The following is a 22,253-nucleotide window of genomic DNA, read 5'->3' as shown; positions in this document are numbered from 1 at the left end:
GTTGTTTAAATGGAAGAGGTGACCTACCAAAAGTAGCACTGGTACTTTTAAGTCCTTTGAGTAGAACTAGGACACCATAGCCTGGTAAAACCATACTGAAAGCAGCATGATTCAATGGGGAGCCCAGCATCCGGTCTGGTTTAAACCAGGCTAAGGACATTAACAATCCTTGGTGAAATCTAGCAGCTTTGACTGTTTGGTGATTTAATTCCAGTAACAACATGCGTCTTTTTAATCATTTGCTCATTTTTATTCAGCAGAATTTTTTAATACAACGACAAGGGCTGTCATAAGGAAACAAATTCAAACACTGTTTCTGCTACGGCATACAGAGACAGAGAGAGAGAGAGAGATCATCATGTCACCATCATATGTAAACATTACAGAAAGAGGCAGATGAGAAAATGCTGTTTGTCAAGGTGTTCTGGCCACGAGAGAGAGAGAAGAAGAAAGAGGAGAATAAAACACTCCCAACATAAACCTCATTTAATGTCATATCACATAGGTACACATCAAGGACAGAAATAAGCTCGTCCGGTGGGTGTGGATCTCGAGCTAGCTTTTTAACATTCACTTTATAAAACATAGCATTATTCATTTCTTGTCATTCATTAAGGAAGCGTTTCTCTCTGCAAAAAGCTGTTAATAATAAAAGTGAAGGGATCCTCTTCTGAAGGCCTAGCCCCTTTCCTGTACAACGGATAGGAGGGATTGGCTGTGGTAGGGATAGGGTAAGGTAGCGATGCGCATGATTAGTGTGGGCATATGACATCACTAATCAGGAAAGGGGTTGAAAGGATGACATGGCAATTAACGGAGTTCTGCAGCGGGGGGAGGGGGGGACATGATAAGAATAACTGGTAGTGGCTCAGGAAGGGTGGAAAAGAGGAAGGATTGGACAGTCACTGTTTTTATGAGTTCATAGCTATAGTGGACTCTTTCAGAGTCCGGAGGGAGGAGGAGGAGGAGGAAAGGATGTGCAGAGTAGCAGGAGAGAGGAGGAGGAGGAGGAGGAGGAAAGGATGTGCAGAGTAGCAGGAGAGAGGAGGAGGAGGAGGAGGAGGAAAGGATGTGCAGAGTAGCAGGAGAGAGGAGGAGGAGGAGGAGGAGGAAGGGATGTGCAGAGTAGCAGGAGAGAGGAGGAGGAGGATGAACATGGAATAAAAGGAAGAGGGAGACAATGCTTGTCCTTTACTTTTTTTATTTTCGTTGAATCGTTTTCTGTCACTTTTTCTCGTCCAATGAGTGCATCTCGTTTTCCGCGTTGGTCTTTGGAATGGCGCCGTGCGCTTTTCATTTTTTTAGTTTGTAGCCAAACTCGTCTGCGTCGTCGTCACGGAAGTCTCCGTAGCGCCAGATGTTGAGCTGAGATAAAACATGAGACAGAAAAGACCATGAGCGCTTAGTGAATAGCTGACAATAAAACAGACAAGCAACCGTCTCACATTAACCTTCAGTTCAAATGGGGAGCCTCAGCAGCCCCCCCCCCCCAGACAGACAGAGACAGACAGAGAGAGCAAGAGAGAGCGAGACTGCGAGAGAGGAAGAGGTAGAGACAGAGAGAGAGGAAGAGGTAGAGACAGGGGAAGGTAGAGAGAGAGGAAGAGACGGGAAGGTAGACAGAGAGAGAGGAAGAGGTAGAGACAGGGGAAGGTAGGCAGAGAGAGAGGTAAAGAAGTATAGAGAGAACATCAGTGTACTCTCACACCCCAGTGAGAACGAGGGGAGCATCATCATTGAATCCTTTCCAGAAGGGCCCCGGTGCTTCAGCCGCATCCCTGTCTATTCCCTCTATTCCATTAAATTCACTCCGCTAAGCTCTGCATCCCTCATCAAGCATCCAGGCAATTTCCTGCTAAACGTTCCGTTTGACGCGCAATGGGAAGGGCGGTGGTAGTGTGTGAGGGGGCATTCTAGGCGGGAACGCAAGAAGTTGTGTGTGTGTGTGTGTGTGAGAGATGTTTCACGACACCAACCAAGGCCCCCTCCTCTCCTCATCAGCAGTGTGTGATCAGCTGTTAACATAATGATTCACAGCCAATCAGTGCCCATGCTAATTTGCACTAGTCGTTAGGAAGCGGCTGCCATGTTGTCTTTCCTGTTTCTCTTCCGTCGATGCCTCGTCACTCGTTCCGGCCTTTTGGAGAACTACATCTCATTTACACCAATTTGACCTGTGATTGGACGATTGTTTGAGCATGGCGTTGCGTGATTGGACAATATGTCAAAGCAGTGAGAGCGTTTGTCTTGTGACTGGCTGCTGAAGAGAACTGTGCCTTCTTGAAGGTCACAGTGTTTAAGGAGGATAAATAGATGCCACCTATTTACCAAAAGCAGGTAAAACAAGCACCCCAAGACTAGAAAAACGAATCTATATAAGGTCATTGGGCTATGCTCTTGGGCAAGATACAGTAAACAGTTACTGTATAACTAGGAGTATTAGGATTGAGCGGTGCAAGGATAATGCAACTGGGCTGATACTTTTTGTATATGCTCTGTCATCTGACTAGACGATTGGCTAGTGTACCTAAACAGGTAGAACCACACCCTGGGGTGTGTGGAGGTGGGCAAGCGGACCCTGGGGTGTGTGGAGCGGACCCTGGGGTGTGTGGAGCGGACCCTGGGGTGTGTGGAGGTGGGCAAGAGTCCTGTGTGCCATGTGGATGCCATCTATCCCTCTCCCTCTCTTGCTTTCTTTCCATCAGCGTGGGCCTGCACAGACTGTGGGCCAGCGTCCATTTAGGACAGCACTGCCTGCCAATGAGATGTGTCACGTCTTCAGAGAACAGACAGGTGGAGAGAAAGACAGAGGGAGCAGAGAAATGAAGAAGGGCTCCTTTCTTCTACTAGTAGTTGTAATTACAGCTTTGGAAACACCGGTTTACCTGTCATGCCAATAAAGCCAGGATGAATTTGTATTGTGTTGAGCGAGCTAGTACGAAACAGGGACAGAAAAGTGAGAGAGAGAGAGCGAGAGAGCGAGAGAGAGAGAGAGATGTAAAAGAGGTAGAGAGAGAAACCTACCCTGGCAGTCTTGGCAGACTCCTGACCGTTGAGATACTCCGTCACCTGAGAGAGAGAACATGCATTAGTGTTGCAACTAAACCAGACTGAATTCTGTTGAGAGAAACACATTGGGTGCATCTCAACTCTCTAATGTAGCCTCCTCGACTCGTCTCCTTTGCTTCATTGAAAATCATCTCAGTGCAGATGAATGAGAAGGACACAAGTGGAGGACGCCACTTTAGACTATCAACACGCACAGACAAACACCTTCCCACCCATACATTCATAACACACATGTCGACAGGCTTCATTGGTAGCACTGCATTGCACATGGTAACAACAAAAACAGCTACCGGTAGGTCATCATCAGATCAATAGGAAACGCGGATGCTAACCGCTAGCCCACGTGCTAACAGCTAACAACAGCGAGCAATCAAGCCAAGTGGCTCTTCTCTATACAGCGAGCTAGCTTTTAGAGCCTTCCTATTTAGCATTTAATTACAATCAAAATGCATTCACGTTTCACATGTCAGTGATAGGCTAGCAGGGTAAGAGAGGCGCACTACCTGCCTACGCTAGTGATGAAATCAGACCAGTATTGTGATTGTACTGCATCACAAGGGCAGGTGGTTAGTCGGCGAGGGCCCTGATAGAGCAGTGAATGGTGGGAATAGAGTCAGGAAGTCAGAATCCTCTAGGATATTGAAGTCTGTAAATGAAGTAGATTGTGCTCGTCTATGTCTGGGTCTTTGTTAGGGCTGGGAATGATGATATTAACACGATACTTAGGTGCTGATATATTATGTATGGGTGGCAGGTAGCCTAGTGGTTAGAGCGTTGGGCCAGTAAAAGGTTGTTGGATCGAATCCCCGAGCTGACAAGGTACAAATCTATCGTTCTGTCATTGTAAATACGAATTTGTTCTAAACTGACTTGCCTAGTTAAATAAAGGTTAAATAAAATGATCACAATTCTACATGGATTGCGATTCGATACTGTGATTTGTTGTTCCAAACATACTGCTCACCATATGTCTCAGGCAGAGGAACAAGATAGAGTCATGAGAAAACAAGTTTGATCAGTCATGTAAATGTGCTGAAAACAAATTGGCTTCCTACTTAAAAAGAAGATGGAGAACAAGCTATGAAGGAAAATACTGGAGATGTGGTGTGCAGGTACAGCCAACTAGCACAAAAATAATATTATCAAAACTATGATATATCCTCAAATATAACTGGAGTGATATTTCTCCCCCTTCCTTAGTCTTTGTGTAAGTGTGGGAGATTAGGCTGGCTTGGATAGACAGGATTTGACTTGTGATGCTTCGGCTCAGATGAGAGTGAGTGAGAGAAAGTGAGAGAGAGAGGCAGAGTGAGAGAGAGAGTGCGATACTGACAGAGAGAGACAGAGAGAGCGAGAGAGAAGCGGCAGACAGGCAGCGATGGGCATATTGACCTCTTATTATGCCAGAGTGTCCATTTAGCCCCATTGACTGAGCCTGACGATGAGTCACAGGACACAGCATGACGAGACCGAGAGATGGGGGAGGGAGGTAGAGAGATGGAGGGAGGGGGTGGAGAAGAGTCTTAAAATGAGAGAGACAGAAAGGAAATGTCCGGTTACGGTCAAGAGAGACTGTGTGTATTGTCTGTCCGTGTGTGTGTGTATAGAGGCTGAACAGCTCCAAACCAGGAGGGTGCTCTGCACTGTGACTGAGCGGTTTAGCTCTACATGGTTCTGGCCAGCGCTCCTCTCTCTCCTCCAACCCAAGCTAACCCAGCCTCAGCTCTGGCTCCTTCCTGCCAGCGTGATCGATGGGGAGGCTTTTGGAGTGTGTGTCTCGGGTCAGTCTGGGGAAAAGTGGGTGAGGAGAAGAGGAGGAAGAGGGAGGATACACAAGATGGAGGGTGGGTTGAAGAGGAGAAAATGGGGGAGAATTGGGAGAGGAGTGGGGAAGAGAAAGGGGTCGAAGGCAATGAAGGGGGGAGAATAAGAGTGAGGGGAAGGGGTGGAGGAGGACAGGAAAAATAAGAGATGAGAAGAGGGGACGGATAAGGAGGAGAGAAGGTGTGAGAGGGTGAAGAGTGGAGGAGAGTGAGTCAAAGGCTGAGGGAGGAGGGGGGGGTGAGGCAGTCTACTCTATACAGTACCATATTAACCACAGAGGGTTCCATCATGCATCATAACTGATCAGGAGAACAGATGAGACTCCCGGCCAAGGAAATGAACACAGATTTGGAGAACGGCAGATGTTGAAAACTGCAGAGCGTGGATTCTGCATCGAGTTTAATTGCTTAGCTAGCTGGTATACACTGGTTCATTTGATAGCAACCCAGAACACATGAGGGTCAGGGAGAAAAACATACTTCAGTACAGCTGGATCGTACAGCTTTGTGTGTGTGTGTGTGTGTGTGTGTGTGTGTGTGTGTGTGTGTGTGTGTGTGTGTGTGTGAGAGAGAGAGAGACTGTGTGTGTGTGTGAGAGAGAGAGACTGTGTGTGTGTGTGTGTGTGTGTGTGTGAGAGACTGTGTGTGTGTGGGGTGTCGAAAACTGCAACCGCTGCATAAGCTATCAATCAAAGCTAACTAAGAGTGAGAATTTAGAAAAGGGGACAGCAGATGTTCACATATTCCCAAACAGAAGTGACCATACGGAGGTCCTAGTCCATAGCATTAAGGTCTTACTTCAGAGCTCTGCGGTGACATTTGAGTGGCTGGGAGGGTCCGGATACGCCATGTTAAAAGTCTTTTAGTGCCCCATGTCCTTCATGACTACTGATGTAGGTTAAAGTCCCAGGATGGAATTCCATCATCTTGTCATTTCCTTTCATCCACCACCGACCCACCTACCGTCTGCTTTGGAGACCTCTTAGAGTAACCCCATCTCAATAATGACCTCATATTTGGTCCTGGCCAATAGCAGGGGACTATATGGAGGCATTACTATATGAATGAAAGGGATCTACCAGACAGCTAGCCAAACTCTTTGTCCTTTAACTAAGGGGTGCCTTCCTGACAGACCGTCTCCTGCTGTTCTCTTCAGTACAGTATGTGAGAGCAGGAAACCAGTGTGTGTGCCTAGCATCCTCCTAATATGGGCCCATATGCTGTTCCAGAAAAGCCCTTTCAGGACCTTTTCACAGCCACCAGACGGTCTCTACACTGGAGGACAATCACTAGCCAATAAACCAGCAAACAAGAAGAATACGGAACCAAATATCTCAACTAAATGACTAAATAGGATAGGGGGGATAGGCTTTGTGTATTTCAGAATGATAGTAGGGGGGAGAGGAGGAAGAACGAGAGAGAGAGAGAGAGAGAGGGAGAGAGAGATAATAGTACTGTATGACCCCACAGAGTTCCATATGCCAGACAGATGCCCCTGGTCCCATCTATACCAGGTTGGTGTTGAACAACCTGCCACTACCTGGCAGACTGGGAGGTGGTGGGAATATGGTTTTGGTGAACAACCTACTACTACCTGGCAGACTGGGAGGTGGTGGGAATATGGTGTTGGTGAACAACCTGCCACTACCTGGCAGACTGGGAGGTGGTGGGAATATGGTGTTGTTGAACAACCTGCCACTACCTGGCAGACTGGGAGGTGGTGGGAATATGGTGTTGTTGAACAACCTGCCACTACCTGGCAGACTGGGAGGTGGTGGGAATATGGTTTTGCTGAACAACCTGCCTCTACCTGGCAGACTGGGAGGTGGTGGGAATATGGTTTTGGTGAACAACCTGCCACTACCTGGCAGACTGGGAGGTGGTGGGAATATGGTTTTGGTGAACAACCTGCCACTACCTGGCAGACCGGGAGGTGGTGGGAATATGGTTTTGGTGAACAACCTGCCACTACCTGGCAGACTGGGAGGTGGTGGGAATATGGTGTTGGTGAACAACCTGCCACTACCTGGCAGACCGGGAGGTGGTGGGAATATGGTTTTGGTGAACAATCTGCCACTACCTGGCAGACTGGGAGGTGGTGGGAATATGGTTTTGGTGAACAACCTGCCACTACCTGGCAGACTGGGAGGTGGTGGGAATATGGTTTTGGTGAACAACCTGCCACACTGAGAGGTGGTGGGAATATGGTTTTGGTGAACAACCTGCCACTACCTGGTAGACCGGGAGGTGGTGGGAATATGGTTTTGGTGAACAACCTGCCACTACCTGGCAGACCGGGAGGTGGTGGGAATATGGTTTTGGTGAACAACCTGCCACTACCTGGCAGACCGGGAGGTGGTGGGAATATGGTTTTGGTGAACAACCTGCCACTACCTGGCAGACTGGGAGGTGGTGGGAATATGGTGTTGGTGAACAACCTGCCACTACCTGGCAGACCGGGAGGTGGTGGGAATATGGTTTTGGTGAACAATCTGCCACTACCTGGCAGACTGGGAGGTGGTGGGAATATGGTTTTGGTGAACAACCTGCCACTACCTGGCAGACTGGGAGGTGGTGGGAATATGGTTTTGGTGAACAACCTGCCACACTGAGAGGTGGTGGGAATATGGTTTTGGTGAACAACCTGCCACTACCTGGCAGACCGGGAGGTGGTGGGAATATGGTGTTGGTGAACAACCTGCCACTACCTGGCAGACCGGGAGGTGGTGGGAATATGGTTTTGGTGAACAACCTGCCACTACCTGGCAGACCGGGCGGTGGTGGGAATATGGTGTTGGTGAACAACCTGCCACTACCTGGCAGACCGGGAGGTGGTATTCTTTCTGGTTCAGGATGAACAGATCATGTGCATCCTGTTTTTGGTACAGAGAGTACATTCATTACCATAGTGTCTGACTCAATGCAGGTGATGCCTTAGAACCCCATTATAGTCAATCTGGAACAATGTTCTTCATTTTGTACATCAAAGATAACGCTCGTTAGCAACACTAAGTATCAGTCGTATTATACACCCGATGCCTTCTCAGACTTGAAAAACATCCCTCTTTCTTTCTCTCTCTTTCCCTTTCCCCCAAAACACAAAAAGGGAGACATAAGATGTATTCCATCTTATGAATAGTCAGCAATGGATTAACAACTGGTATCCAATTTATCTTCTGAACAGTCTGCCTCTGTACTTGTGAATAACAACGACTCCTCACTTCGTAGTTCTTTCCAGGCTTGTCTGACTCTGCAGTCCTGGGTGTTAGTCTTAAAGCTGCAAAATGTAACTTTTTGGGCGACATGACCAAATTCGCATAGAAATGGAGTTATAGATCTGCCATTCTCATTGAAAGCAGGTCTAAGAAGAGGTCAATCTGTTCTATGTGCGCTATTTCTATGCTTCCCATTCTTAAGTTTAGTTTTTGAGTCTTTTACTTTCAGTTTTGTACACTAGCTTCAAACTGCTAAAAATACAATATTTTTGGTTATGGAAAATACATTTCAAGGGTTTAGATGGTACAATGATTCTCTACACTAGACTGAAATTAGGCAAACTATTAGAATTTGAGCAACCAGGAAATGGTGGAGCTATTTCTGTATAGTTCATCTTTAAGTGATATCCCTCACAGAGAGACTGGGAGGTGGACTGGCTGTCTGTCTTTCCAATAGTGCATGGCGAGAGTAGACTCAGTGTTCTCCCCATGTCTCTCCAGACATCCTGGTAACATGGATTTGATTTGAAAAGGCCCTCTTTTAATCACAGCAGTCTTCGTCACAGACTGCTCCATGGAGGCTGCGTGTGGGAGTGTGTGTGTGTGCCATCTGTGCATGTCTGTGTGTGTGAGTACGGTATGTCTGCCTGTGTGTGTGTTTGTGTGACTGCGTCTCTGCATGCGCGTGTGTGTGTGTGTCCCTCACTGAAGTCCCTGTGAGGCATGCTGGGACAGGCCCCGGTACATGCTGGTAGCTCCAGCAGTGTGGTCTGTCGGGGGCTTTCAGGCAGCGAGGGGGACAACGTGGCATGACAGCACCCCGCAAACGATGGTTCGACAAGTTAAGGAGGACCAACGACAGGGGAGCGCCCCATCAGAGGACCTGGCTTCCGTGAGTGCAGGCACACAACACACCACGTTATATAGGCTATACACACACACATATACACTGGTATAGGACTGTTACAGTGACCGTATTACCGCCACGAGTCATGATCGCAGTCAAATTCCACGTGACCGCTTAGTCACGGTCACTAGGCTTCTCCAAGCTCTGATCCTGCTGATGGTTATTAGTAGCCTACAAAAATTGCTAACTGTCTGGTACTCAGCACTCTAATGTTCCTCTAATCACTATGACATCAATGCAAATGTTATCAAAAATCTAATTCAAACACTTCATGAGAGTCCATGAGCTCATGTTGCAACATTTCTTTAGGCTATACAATTGTGAGAAAATAGAGTGATGGCCTCTATTAAAAAGACGAGGATCCCATCCGCGTTCTATAGGCTAGGCCTACTATATTTATATCTCAGCTTTCCTAATATTAAGCACATTGCTTCGCTTTACTACACGAGTATAGCCTACCTGGCTGGCATGTAAATTAACTACAGGATAGCCAGATCAGGGCCTAACATAAGGACAACTCAGAGTATGCTATTGTGTTCATCTGAAATAGTCTACATTTTCTTCATATCGTGTTTCTTTAGAACTGTCTAAAACAAATAATGTATTTATTTTTGATGGTGTAGGCTATATTACATGGATTTATTATACTTTTAAAAATGTAGATGTTCCAAAGGTCTGCATCAGTGGCTTGGAGGCTGTGTGTGGAAGCCAGGAGATGTTAAACATGTTTATGTTAATTAACGGTCAATTACCGTGAGACCGGCAGTTATTAGCTTGACAATCACTGGCTGACAAAATGTCATGACCACAGCCCTACTCTTGGATAGAAACATTGTGAACAAGGTTTTTAAAAAGGTATGTGGGCCTACTTCATCTCCACACACACACACCAGGTAGAGACACACAGGCTGAGAACTTTGAGATTTGACCTACACAAGTGCATTTGATGGTAAAATACACAGACAGACCAATATAATCATGTCTCTTGTAAGTCATTTTCCACTGAAAGAAAATGTTGACCATATAAACCAGCCTAAATGATTATGATACAACAAAAGTATAAAAAAAAGGTAACCCTATAGACATAGCTAAAGATGAGTTGGCTAAAGATGAGTTGGCAGAAAACTAGGGCAGACCTAGGTTAGAGTAGCAGTAAAAGTTTGTTTCTATTTCTCTCTTTTATTGTCTCTCCCCATGAGATCACCCACTGTGAAGTGACAGAAGTTTAAATGACCTACACCCACTCTCCAACCCCAACCCTCACTTCCCCCCTCTGTCTCTCCCTCCTCTCCTGACCCCAGGGTGTGGGGGAGGCAGGAGTGTGTGTGTGTGGTCGGGTCAGAGGAAATAGAGATTGGCTAGTGGCGCGTGTCACTGTCACCCTGGACATGTCACAAGGCCCCCAGAGCACTGCTGCTGGCGGTGTGTGTGTGTGGGTATGAGAGGTAGGGTCGATAGGAAAGTGTCCATTACGCGTTCAACACAAACTCTTACTGGTTAATGAGGTATCGAACAGTCAGGAGGAAGGGGCATGCTTTTGCACACTCCACAGTGTACTGGCGGGTGGGGGGGGTGTTGATGGGACATGACAGGGACCCATGGGGGGTTTAGGGTGAGGGGGTCGATGGCAAGCTGTCAACCAGACAAAGTTGGTTGAAAGTACTGCAAAAGGCCATTGAGTACACCACGACAAAAGAGTTAGCCTGTATGTCTCAGAACTGTGTATCTTTACTGCCTATGATAGGTGAGTGATTGGTTGTGTCTCTCTGTGTGTCTGTAGGGCCTCGGAGGCCCCCAGAGTCCGTGCTGCTATTGAGTACTCAATTTATCTCTGCTGTTCACAGATAAGGGCAGATGACTGTATTAACAGACAAACCTACAATTCCCATGTGGCATCTCATCTCTACCCCACTCTTCAATTACACTGATAGAAGAAACTACATTTCCCATGAGGCATCACCGCAATGCCCCACCACACAATTACCCTGTAATAGAAGAAACTGCATTTCCCATGGGGCATCATGTCTGCCTTCAGCACAATAGAAAACACTACACATCCCCAAAGCACCTCATTTGTTCCTCTCGGCACAGTTACACCAAAATTTAACTTCACTTGCACAAGGCATTTTCACCACAGAATAATTACACTGTAACCCATATATATGTATATATTTTTTTTTTTTACATTTTTTTTTATTTACCTAGGCAAGTCAGTTAAGAACAAATTCTTATTTTCAATGACGGCCTTGGAACAGTGGGTTAATTGCGTTGTTCAGGAGCAGAACGACAGATTTGTACCTTGTCAGCTAGGGGATTCGATCTAACAACCTTTCGGTTGCTCGTCCAACGCTCTAACCACTAGGCTACCTGCCGCTCCATTTAACACCAACAAAGAAACTACACTACCCACAAAGCACATCATCCGTCCTCTCATAATAAAATGTACACTGCAACTCCCCAAAACACTACATTTCCCATGAGGCAGCACATCCATCCCTTCACAGTAGTGCAATTGACCTACACTGCCAAAATAAAAATCATCTGTTGGGAAATAAACTACAGATCCCATGGGGCCTCTCATCTGCAGAACAGCACAGCAATTAAAAGCAAGTGTTGGTCTGATCCCCAGCTCTCATATCCCTCTTCAGCTTGGGCTTCAAGCAGCAGCGTACGTCCTTCTAAACTCTCCGGCTCCATCCACATCACAGCTGCTCTCCCACAGGCTGCCTTCTGCTCTCTCCCTCCCTCCCAAAACACTCCACACTCACATGCCTGCATCAGCACAAACACAAACTCTGGAGCTAGCGACGCTAACACTGGAGCTAATACACAAACGCACACTGGAGCTAACACCAAAGCCAAAACAACAATCCTAGCTCAAAGCGCTAGGTGAGTGTTGTGTATTAGCTTATGTCCAGGGCATAACATTAACATCCACCAAATGCGGGTAGATTTAGGTAATGGTTGGTAACGTAAGTGGGAGGTCAATTTGCAGGGCTCTACATTGCATTTACGAATATAAATATAGTGAAAAAGTCAAGTATGAGCACGTGCGAGGGAAAATGCTGCAGTAGCTGTTTTCAAAGTTTCTGTTTTGTTTCATAGCTGCTAATCGCACAAATAAATATGAATCTATATCCCACCTCATGAAGCAACACTGCCTGGCAGGAGGGATTTGTGCACTGTGCTGATTAATTTCTGGAGGCGCTGCGCACAGGCATAAAAGTTGGTCAAATTTACTCGAAAGTCAACAAAGCAAGACTTTGTCCTCATGTTTCTTGGCTATTTACATTGTTTACTTCACAAGGTTGGGTGTTTCTAAATGGAAGTTTGAGTCTGCTGCTTCAACTTATGCAAAGAGATGTCTACTCCTAGTCAGAACCCAAATCTCTCTCACACAGACCCGTGACAGGACTCCAGTGGCATGGTTACCACGGTAACCTCCCAGCCTGAACATTTAGTCTCATCTAATATGTTCTCGGGTCACAAAAAATGAAATTGAGCTATATCTCACATTATTTCTTACTAATAAATGTTTGTTTTTTTAGAAACATTAAGCATGGCGATCATCATTTGTTTTAGGTAATTGTGGCGCAAAAATATTTTGTCTGACCAATTTTTCTACCTACCTGCCACAGTGGCTGGTGGACCAAAAATAACATTTTAGGCAGTTAACCCACTGTTCCTTGGCTGTCATTGTAAATAAGAAGTTGTTCTTAACTGACTTGCCTAGTTAAATAAAGGTTAAAAACAAAAAGATAGGAGAGTTAGCGTTTGAAGCTAACTGCGGGCTGTTTCATCTGAGGCCCAAAAACTTTTAGAACAAATGTTCTATTGAAAAGGACTAGGGATAATATACGAGGTTCATGCTACGTTGGTGATTGATAATTAGCAAGAAGCTTCTGTGTTTTGTAATTGATTGTTAATTAGCAAAAGGGGAGATGATTAGCTTGTAGAGCAAATGAACTTTTTCACTCGATGACAGCGTTCGCTTAGCGCAGCCTGATTGTGCGAGACGGGTTGGGAGTCAGTCAGTCATCTGATGTTGTCGACTTTGGTTGGCCTACTTTTACTGTGGTGATCGAGCACCAAGATGGTGGCTGTACGACCGTACTAGAACTTAATGCTTTTTAATAGACTTCAACTTCAAGTCATGGAATGAATCACTTTTGTGTCAGATAGGTCTGTGTGTGTGTGGTGACAGTATGCTGTGAATGTACCTGACAAGAGAATATTCTCTCGATGAAAGATGGTGAATGTACAGTTGAAGTCAGAAGTTTACATACACCGTAGCCAAATACATTTAAACTCAGTTTTTACAGAATTCCTGACATTTAATCCTGGTCTTAGGTCTGTTAGGATCACCACTTTATTTGAAGAATGTGAAATATCAGAATAACAGTAGAGAGAATGATTTATTTCAGCTTTTATTTCTTACATCACATTTCCAGTGGGTCAGAAGTTTACATACACTCAATTTGTATTTAGTAGCATTGCCATTAAATTGTTTAACTTGGGTCAAATGTTTTGGGTAGCCTTCCACAATCTTCCCACAATAAGTTGGGTGAATTTTGGCCCATTCCTCCTGACAGAGCTGGTGTAACTGAGTCAGGTTTGTAGGCCTCCATGCTCGCACACACTTTTTCAGTTCTGCCCACAAATTTTCTATGAGATTGAGGTCAGGGCTTTGTGATGGCCACTCCAATACCTTGAGCCATTTTGCCACAACTTTGGAAGTATGCTTGGGGTCATTGTTCATTTGGAAGACCCATTTGCAACCAAGCTTTAATTTCCTGACTGATGTCATGAGATGTTGCTTCAATATATAGTTTTTCTCCCTCATGATGCCATCTATTTTGTGAAGTGCACCAGTCCCTCCTGCAGCAAAGCACCCCCACAACATGATGCCACCACCCTGCGCTTCAAAGTTGGGATGGTATTCTTCGGCTTGCAAGCATCCCCCTTTTTCCTCCAAACATAACGATGGTCATTCTGGCCAAGCAGTTCTATTTTTGTTTCATCAGACCAGAGGACATTTTTCCAAAAAGTATGATCTTTGTCCCCATGTGCAGTTGCAAACTGTAGTCTGGCTTTTATATGGCGGTTTTGGAGAAGTGGCTTCTTCCTTGCTGAGTGGCCTTTCAAGTTATGGAGATATAGGACTCGTTTTACTGTGGATATAGATACTTTTGTACCCGTTTTCTTCAGCATCTTCACAAGGTCCTTTGTTGTTGCTCTCAGATTGATTTGCACTTTTCACACCACAGTATGTTCATCTCTAGGAGACAGAACGCGTCTCCTTCCTGTGCGGTATGACGCCTGAGTGGTCCCATGTTTATACTTGCGTACTATTGTTTGTACAGATGAACATGGTACCTTCAGGCGTTTGGAAATTGCTCCCAAGGATGAACCAGATTTGTGGTCTACAATTTTTTTTCTGAGGTCTTGGCTGATTTCTTTTGATTTTCCCATGCACTGAGTTTGAAGGTAAGCCTTGAAATACATCCACAGGTGAAACTCCAATTGACTCAAATGATGTCAATTAGCCTATCAGAAGCTTCTAAAGCCATGACATCATTTTCTGGACTTTTCCAAGCTGTTTAAAGGCACAGTCAACTTAGTGTATGTAAACTACTGACCCATTGGAATTGTGAAATAATCTGTATGTAAACAATTGTTGGAAAAATGAAATTTGTGGAGTTGTTGAAAAACAAGTTAATGACTCCAAAGTAAGTGTATGTAAACTTCCGACTTCAACTGTATGTGTGTGAGAGAGAACAAGAGAAAGACATACAGAAAATGAGATAAAGGGAGAGTAAGAGAGAGCGCGCGACAGAGGGACATGCAGACAGTAAAAGAGAGAGATTGGGTCCCAATCCAGTGCAATAAGATAAAAAGTGTTCACTGTGCAAAAGTGTGAGGAGGAAAAGGGCCCATTGATTGTGGTGTTATCCAATGCCATCTGGCAGACAGACAGCAGATGTAGAGTGGCAGTTATGGGGACGGGTCTGGTAGTTATGGGGACGGGTCTGGTAGCTATGGGTCTGGTAGTTATGGGGACGGGCCTGGTAGTTAAAGGGATGGGTCTACTCAAATCAAAAAGAGTATTGGTCGCGTACAGAGATTTGCAGATGTTATCGCAGGTGTATATATATATATACACACACACACACACACTGCTCAAAAAAATAAAGGGAACACTAAAATAACACATCCTAGATCTGAATGAATGAAATATTCTTATTAAATACTTTTTTCTTTACATATTTGAATGTGCTGACAACAAAAATGATCAATGGAAATCAAATTTATCAACCCATGGAGGTCTGGATTTGGAGTCACACTCAAAATTAAAGTGGAAAACCACACTACAGGCTGATCCACCTTTGATGTAATGTCCTTAAAACAAGTCAAAATGAGGCTCAGTAGTGTGTGTGGTCTCCACGTGCCTGTATGACCTCCCTACAACGCCTGGGCATGCTCCTGATGAGGTGGCGGATGGTCTCCTGAGGGATCTCCTCCCAGACCTGGACTAAAGCATCCGCCAACTCCTGGACAGTCTGTGGTGCAACGTGGTGTTGGTGGATGGAGCGAGACATGATGTTCCAGATGTGCTCAATTGAATTCAGGTCTGGGGAACGGGCGGGCCAGTCCATAGCATCAATGCCTTCCTCTTGCAGGAACTGCTGACACACTCCAGCCACATGAGGTCTAGCATTGTCTTGCATTAGGAGGAACCCAGGGCCAACCGCACCAGCATATGGTCTCACAAGGGGTCTGAGGATCTCATCTCGGTACGTAATGGCAGTCAGGCTACATGTGGCGAGCACATGGAGGGCTGTGCGGCACCCCCAAAGAAATTGAAAGAAACTGACCCACCGCCAAACCAGTCATGCTGGAGGATGTTGCAGGCAGCAGAACGTTCTTCACGGCGTCTCCAGACTCTTTCACGTCTGTCACATGCTCAGTGTGAACCTGCTTTCATCTGTGAAGAGCACAGGGCGCCAGTGGCGAATTTGCCAATCTTGGTGTTCTCTGGCAAATGCCAAAAGTCCTGCACGGTGTTGGGCTGTAAGCACAACCCCCACCTGTGGACGTCGGGCCCTCATACCACCCTCATGGAGTCTGTTTCTGACCGTTTGAGCAGACACATGCACATTTGTGGCCTGCTGGAGGTCATTTTGCAGGGCTCTGGCAGTGCAAAAGCAGCGGCCCTGCTGCTGGGTTGTTGCCCTCCTACGGCCTCCTCCACGTCTCCCGATGTACTGGCCTGTCTCCTGGTAGCGCCTCCATGCTCTGGATGCTACGCTGACAGACACCGCAAACCTTCTTGCCACAGCTCGCATTGATGTGCGATCCTGGATGAGCTGCACTACCTGAGCCACTTGTGTGGGTTGTAGACTCCGTCTCATGCTACCACTAGAGTGAAAGCACCGCCAGCATTCAAAAGTGACCAAAACATCAGCCAGGAAGCATAGGAACTGAGAAGTGGTCTGTGGTCACCACCTGCAGAACCACTCCTTTATTGGGGGTGTCTTGCTAATTGCCTATAATTTCCACCTGTGGTCTATTCCATTTGCACAACAGCATGTGAAATTTGATGTCAATCAGTGTTGCTTCCTAAGTGGACAGTTTGATTTCACAGAAGTGTGATTGACTTGGAGTTACATTGAGCAGTGTATATATGAAGTGGGTAAATCAGTATGTAAACATTAAAGTGTTTAGTGACTACAGTGTTCAATGACTATATACAGTGTTCAATGACTATATATAGCATAGCCTAAAGCAGTCTCTAAGGTAAAGGGTAGAGTACCGGCTGTTAGCTGGCTAGTGACAGTGTCTAAGATTCATGCCAGGGTACTGGACGGAGGCCGGCTAGTGGTGACTATTTAACAGTCTGTTGGCCTGGAGATAGAAGCTGTTTTTCAGTCTCTCGGCCCCAGCTTTGATGCACCTGTACTGTTTCCTCCTCCTAGAGTTTAGCGGATGAACAGACTTGGGTGGCCTTGATGATCTCCTTGATAATCTCCTTGGCCTTCCTGTGACACTGGGTGCTGTAGATGTCCTGGAAGGCAGGCAGTGTGCCCTGATGATGCGTTGGGCTGACCGCAGCACCCTCTAGAGAACCCTGTGGTTGCAGACTACTAGCTATGGTGATACAGCCCGACAGGACGCTCTCAAGGGTGCATCTGTAGAAGTTTGTGAGGGGGTCAAGCCGGATTTCTTCAGCCTCCTGAGGTTATAAAGGCGCTGTTGCGCCTTCTTCATCACACTGAATGTGTGAAGGGACCACTTCAGGTGCTCTCCTCTGTAGTCCACGATCAACTCCTTAGTTTTGTTGACGTTGAGGGTTGAGGTTATTTCCTGGCACCACTCCGCTAGGGCTCTCACCTCCTCCCTCTAGACTGATGATTGAGTTGGAGACGTGCATGGCCACGCAGTCATGGGTGATCAGGGAGTACAGGAGGGGGCTGAGCATGAACCCCTGGGTTGAGGATCAATGTGAGAGGTGTTGTTGCCTAACTTCACCACTTGGGGTCAGCCCATAAGGAAGTCCAGGACCCAGTTCAACATGGAGGAGTTCAGAACCAGGGCCCTGAGCTTAGTCATGAGCTTGGAGGGCACTATGGTGTTGAAGGCTGAGCTGTATTCAATGAACAGAATTTTACATTCTTACATTGGGGTAATATGTAAATTGTAGTGGGTCTAGGGTGACATGAACCTTAACTAGCCTCTCAAAGCACTTCATGATGACAGAGGTGAGTGCTATGGGGCGATAGTCATTTAGTTGAGTTACCTTCACTTTCTTGAGTACAGGAACAACGGTGGACATCTTGAAGCAAGTGGGGACAATGGACTGGGATATGGATAGAATTAATATGTCCATAAACACTCCAGCCAGCTGGTTTTCCCATGTACACAGCTTGGCAGCTCGAGCCGCCAGTATCTATAATACGTGATTGTCTAAGGTCCCCGCCACATACAGTACGTCTCTTGTCTGAGCCGTTGAATTGATTCCCCCGTAACACACACTTTGCCCACCTCAACACATACACCCCCCCATGGAATAATGTTATCAAAGGGAGGCATGAAGCAGAATGTGGGAGGGGGGCTGAGAGAGAGGAGAGGCCAGGGTTGGGCTAAGGCAGAGCGGAAATAATCAGCATTAACAGCGTTTTAAATCACATCTCATTTAGAATGAAAGGTCTGATCCACCGCCGTTCACTTTAATTCCTGTGGATTATAATTCATCATGGCGGCGCTCTCAAAGACATGCAAATTTATGCAAATTCTGGATGCTAGCATCTTGCCTTCCCATATTGCTGTGCGCAACCTCTCTTTGGGCTAGGTGAGATAGACAGGATGAAGAGCAAGACAGGAATGGAAGGAAAAACATGACGAGGAGAAGAGAGAGGGATGGAAGAAGAGACAGGACTAGGAGGAGAGAGAGGGATGGAAGAAGAGACAGGACTAGGAGAAGAGAGAGGGATGGAAGAAGAGACAGGACTAGGAGGAGAGAGAGGGATGGAAGAAGAGACAGGACTAGGAGGAGAGAGAGGGATGGAAGAAGAGACAGGACTAGGAGAAGAGAGGGATGGAAGAAGAGACAGGACTAGGAGAAGACGGAGGGATGGAAGAAGAGACAGGACTAGGAGAAGAGAGAGGGATGGAAGAAGAGACAGGACTAGGAGAAGAGAGAGTGATGGAAGAAGAGACAGGACTAGGAGAAGAGAGAGGGATGGAAGAAGAGACAGGACTAGGAGAAGAGGGAGGGATGGAAGAAGAGACAGGACTAGGAGAAGAGAGAGGGATGGAAGAAGAGACAGGACTAGGAGAAGAGGGAGGGATGGAAGAAGAGACAGGACTAGGAGGAGAGAGAGGGATGGAAGAAGAGACAGGACTAGGAGAAGAGGGAGGGATGGAAGGATAGACAGGACTAGGAGAAGAGGGACCGATGGAAGGATAGGCAGGATTAGGAGAAGAGGGAGGGATGGAAGAAGAGACAGGACTAGGAGAAGAGGGAGGGATGGAAGAAGAGACAGGAATAGGAGGAGAGGGAGGGATGGAAGAAGAGACAGGACTAGGAGAAGAGAGAGGGATGGAAGAAGAGACAGGACTAGGAGAAGAGAGAGGGATGGAAGAAGAGACAGGACTAGGAGAAGAGAGAGTGATGGAAGAAGAGACAGGACTAGGAGAAGAGAGAGTGATGGAAGAAGAGACAGGACTAGGAGAAGAGAGAGTGATGGAAGAAGAGACAGGACTAGGAGAAGAGAGAGGGATGGAAGAGACAGGACTAGGAGAAGAAGGAGATGTATGGAAGAAGAGACAGGACTAGGAGAAGAGAGAGGAATGGAAGAAGAGACAGGACTAGGAGAAGAGGGAGGGATGGAAGAAGAGACAGGACTAGGAGAAGAGTGAGTGATGGAAGAAGAGACAGGACTAGGAGAAGAGGGAGGGATGGAAGAAGAGACAGGACTAGGAGAAGAGGGAGGGATGGAAGAAGAGACAGGACTAGGAGAAGAGGGAGGGATGGAAGAAGAGACAGGACTAGGAGAAGAGAGAGTGATGGAAGAAGAGACAGGACTAGGAGAAGAGGGATGGATGGAAGAAGAGACAGGACTAGGAGAAGAGAGAGTGATGGAAGAAGAGACAGGACTAGGAGAAGAGAGAGTGATGGAAGAAGAGACAGGACTAGGAGAAGAGAGAGTGATGGAAGAAGAGACAGGACTAGGAGAAGAGAGAGTGATGGAAGAAGAGACAGGACTAGGAGAAGAGAGAGTGATGGAAGAAGAGTCAGGACTAGGAGAAGAGAGAGGGATGGAAGAAGAGACAGGACTAGGAGAAGAGAGAGTGATGGAAGAAGAGACAGGACTAGGAGAAGAGAGAGTGATGGAAGAAGAGACAGGACTAGGAGAAGAGAGAGTGATGGAAGAGACAGGACTAGGAGAAGAGAGAGTGATGGAAGAAGAGACAGGACTAGGAGAAGAGAGAGGGATGGAAGAAGAGACAGGACTAGGAGAAGAAGGAGATGTATGGAAGAAGAGACAGGACTAGGAGAAGAGAGAGGGATGGAAGAAGAGACAGGACTAGGAGAAGAGGGAGGGATGGAAGAAGAGACAGGACTAAGAGAAGAGGGAGGGATGGAGGAAGAGACAGGACTAGGAGAAGAGAGAGGGATGGAAGAAGAGACAGGACTAGGAGAAGAGGGAGGGATGGAAGAAGAGACAGGACTAGGAGAAGAGAGAGGGATGGAAGAAGAGACAGGACTAGGAGAAGAGAGAGTGATGAAGAAGAGACAGGACTAGGAGAAGAGAGAGGGATGGAAGAAGAGACAGGACTAGGAGAAGAGAGAGTGATGGAAGAAGAGACAGGACTAGGAGAAGAGTGAGTGATGGAAGAAGACAGGACTAGGAGAAGAGGGAGTGATGGAAGAAGAGACAGGACTAGGAGGAGAGAGAGGGATGGAAGAAGAGACAGGACTAGGAGAAGAGAGAGGGATGGAAGAAGAGACAGGACTAGGAGAAGAGAGAGTGATGGAAGAAGAGACGACTAGGAGAAGAGAGAGGGATGGAAGAAGAGACAGGACTAGGAGAAGAGAGAGTGATGGAAGAAGAGACAGGACTAGGAGAAGAGAGAGGGATGGAAGAAGAGACAGGACTAGGAGAAGAGAGAGTGATGGAAGAAGAGACGACTAGGAGAAGAGAGAGGGATGGAAGAAGAGACAGGACTAGGAGAAGAGAGAGTGATGGAAGAAGAGACAGGACTAGGAGAAGAGAGAGGGATGGAAGAAGAGACAGGACTAGGAGAAGAGTGAGATGGATGGAAGAAGAGACAGGACTAGGAGAAGAGTGAGTGATGGAAGAAGAGACAGGACTAGGAGAAGAGTGAGTGATGGAAGAAGAGACAGGACTAGGAGAAGAGAGAGTGATGGAAGAAGAGACATGACTAGGAGAAGAGGGATGGATGGAAGAAGAGACAGGACTAGGAGAAGAGAGAGTGATGGAAGAAGAGACAGGACTAGGAGAAGAGAGAGTGATGGAAGAAGAGACAGGACTAGGAGAAGAGAGAGTGATGGAAGAAGAGACAGGACTAGGAGAAGAGAGAGTGATGGAAGAAGAGACAGGACTAGGAGAAGAGAGAGTGATGGAAGAAGAGACAGGACTAGGAGAAGAGAGAGTGATGGAAGAAGAGACAGGACTAGGAGAAGAGAGAGGGATGGAAGAAGAGACAGGACTAGGAGAAGAGAGAGTGATGGAAGAAGAGACAGGACTAGGAGAAGAGAGAGTGATGGAAGAAGAGACAGGACTAGGAGAAGAGAGAGTGATGGAAGAGACAGGACTAGGAGAAGAGAGAGGGATGGAAGAAGAGACAGGACTAGGAGAAGAAGGAGATGTATGGAAGAAGAGACAGGACTAGGAGAAGTGAGAGGAATGGAAGAAGAGACAGGACTAGGAGAAGAGGGAGGGATGGAAGAAGAGACAGGACTAAGAGAAGAGGGAGGGATGGAAGAAGAGACAGGACTAGGAGAAGAGAGAGGGATGGAAGAAGAGACAGGACTAGGAGAAGAGGGAGGGATGGAAGAAGAGACAGGACTAGGAGAAGAGAGAGGGATGGAAGAAGAGACAGGACTAGGAGAAGAGAGAGTGATGGAAGAAGAGACAGGACTAGGAGAAGAGAGAGGGATGGAAGAAGAGACAGGACTAGGAGAAGAGAGAGGGATGGAAGAAGAGACAGGACTAGGAGAAGAGTGAGTGATGGAAGAAGACAGGACTAGGAGAAGAGGGAGTGATGGAAGAAGAGACAGGACTAGGAGGAGAGAGAGGGATGGAAGAAGAGACAGGACTAGGAGAAGAGGGAGGGATGGAAGAAGAGACAGGACTAGGAGAAGAGAGAGGGATGGAAGAAGAGACAGGACTAGGAGAAGAGAGAGTGATGGAAGAAGAGACGACTAGGAGAAGAGAGAGGGATGGAAGAAGAGACAGGACTAGGAGAAGAGAGAGTGATGGAAGAAGAGACAGGACTAGGAGAAGAGAGAGGGATGGAAGAAGAGACAGGACTAGGAGAAGAGAGAGGGATGGAAGAAGAGACAGGACTAGGAGAAGAGAGAGGGATGGAAGAAGAGACAGGACTAGGAGAAGAGAGAGTGATGGAAGAAGAGACAGGACTAGGAGAAGAGAGAGGGATGGAAGAAGAGACAGGACTAGGAGAAGAGTGAGATGGATGGAAGAAGAGACAGGA

The 22,253-nt window shown here is 46.7% G+C and overlaps 1 protein-coding gene across 2 annotated transcripts in view; it reads right to left on the bottom strand.

Moving 5' to 3' along the window:
• Positions 1-226: 226 nt before the first annotated feature.
• snd1 (staphylococcal nuclease and tudor domain containing 1) overlaps positions 227-22,253 on the bottom strand; it is a 320,657-nt gene continuing 298,630 nt past the window's right edge. For both annotated transcript variants that reach the window (XM_031831421.1, XM_031831420.1), the window contains 2 exons: positions 3,025-3,069; positions 227-1,365 (listed from right to left, as the gene is read on the bottom strand). In XM_031831421.1, coding sequence (XP_031687281.1) covers positions 1,294-1,365; positions 3,025-3,069 — 117 coding nt within the window. In that variant the 3' untranslated portion in view covers positions 227-1,293. The remainder of the gene's footprint in view (positions 1,366-3,024; positions 3,070-22,253) is intronic.

This window comes from Oncorhynchus kisutch, linkage group LG9, assembly GCF_002021735.2.
Source record: "Oncorhynchus kisutch isolate 150728-3 linkage group LG9, Okis_V2, whole genome shotgun sequence".
In the NCBI taxonomy this organism is placed as follows: Eukaryota; Metazoa; Chordata; class Actinopteri; order Salmoniformes; family Salmonidae; genus Oncorhynchus; species Oncorhynchus kisutch.
Note: the sequence above shows the minus strand (reverse complement) of the source record. Positions and strands in the feature narration are given on the sequence as shown.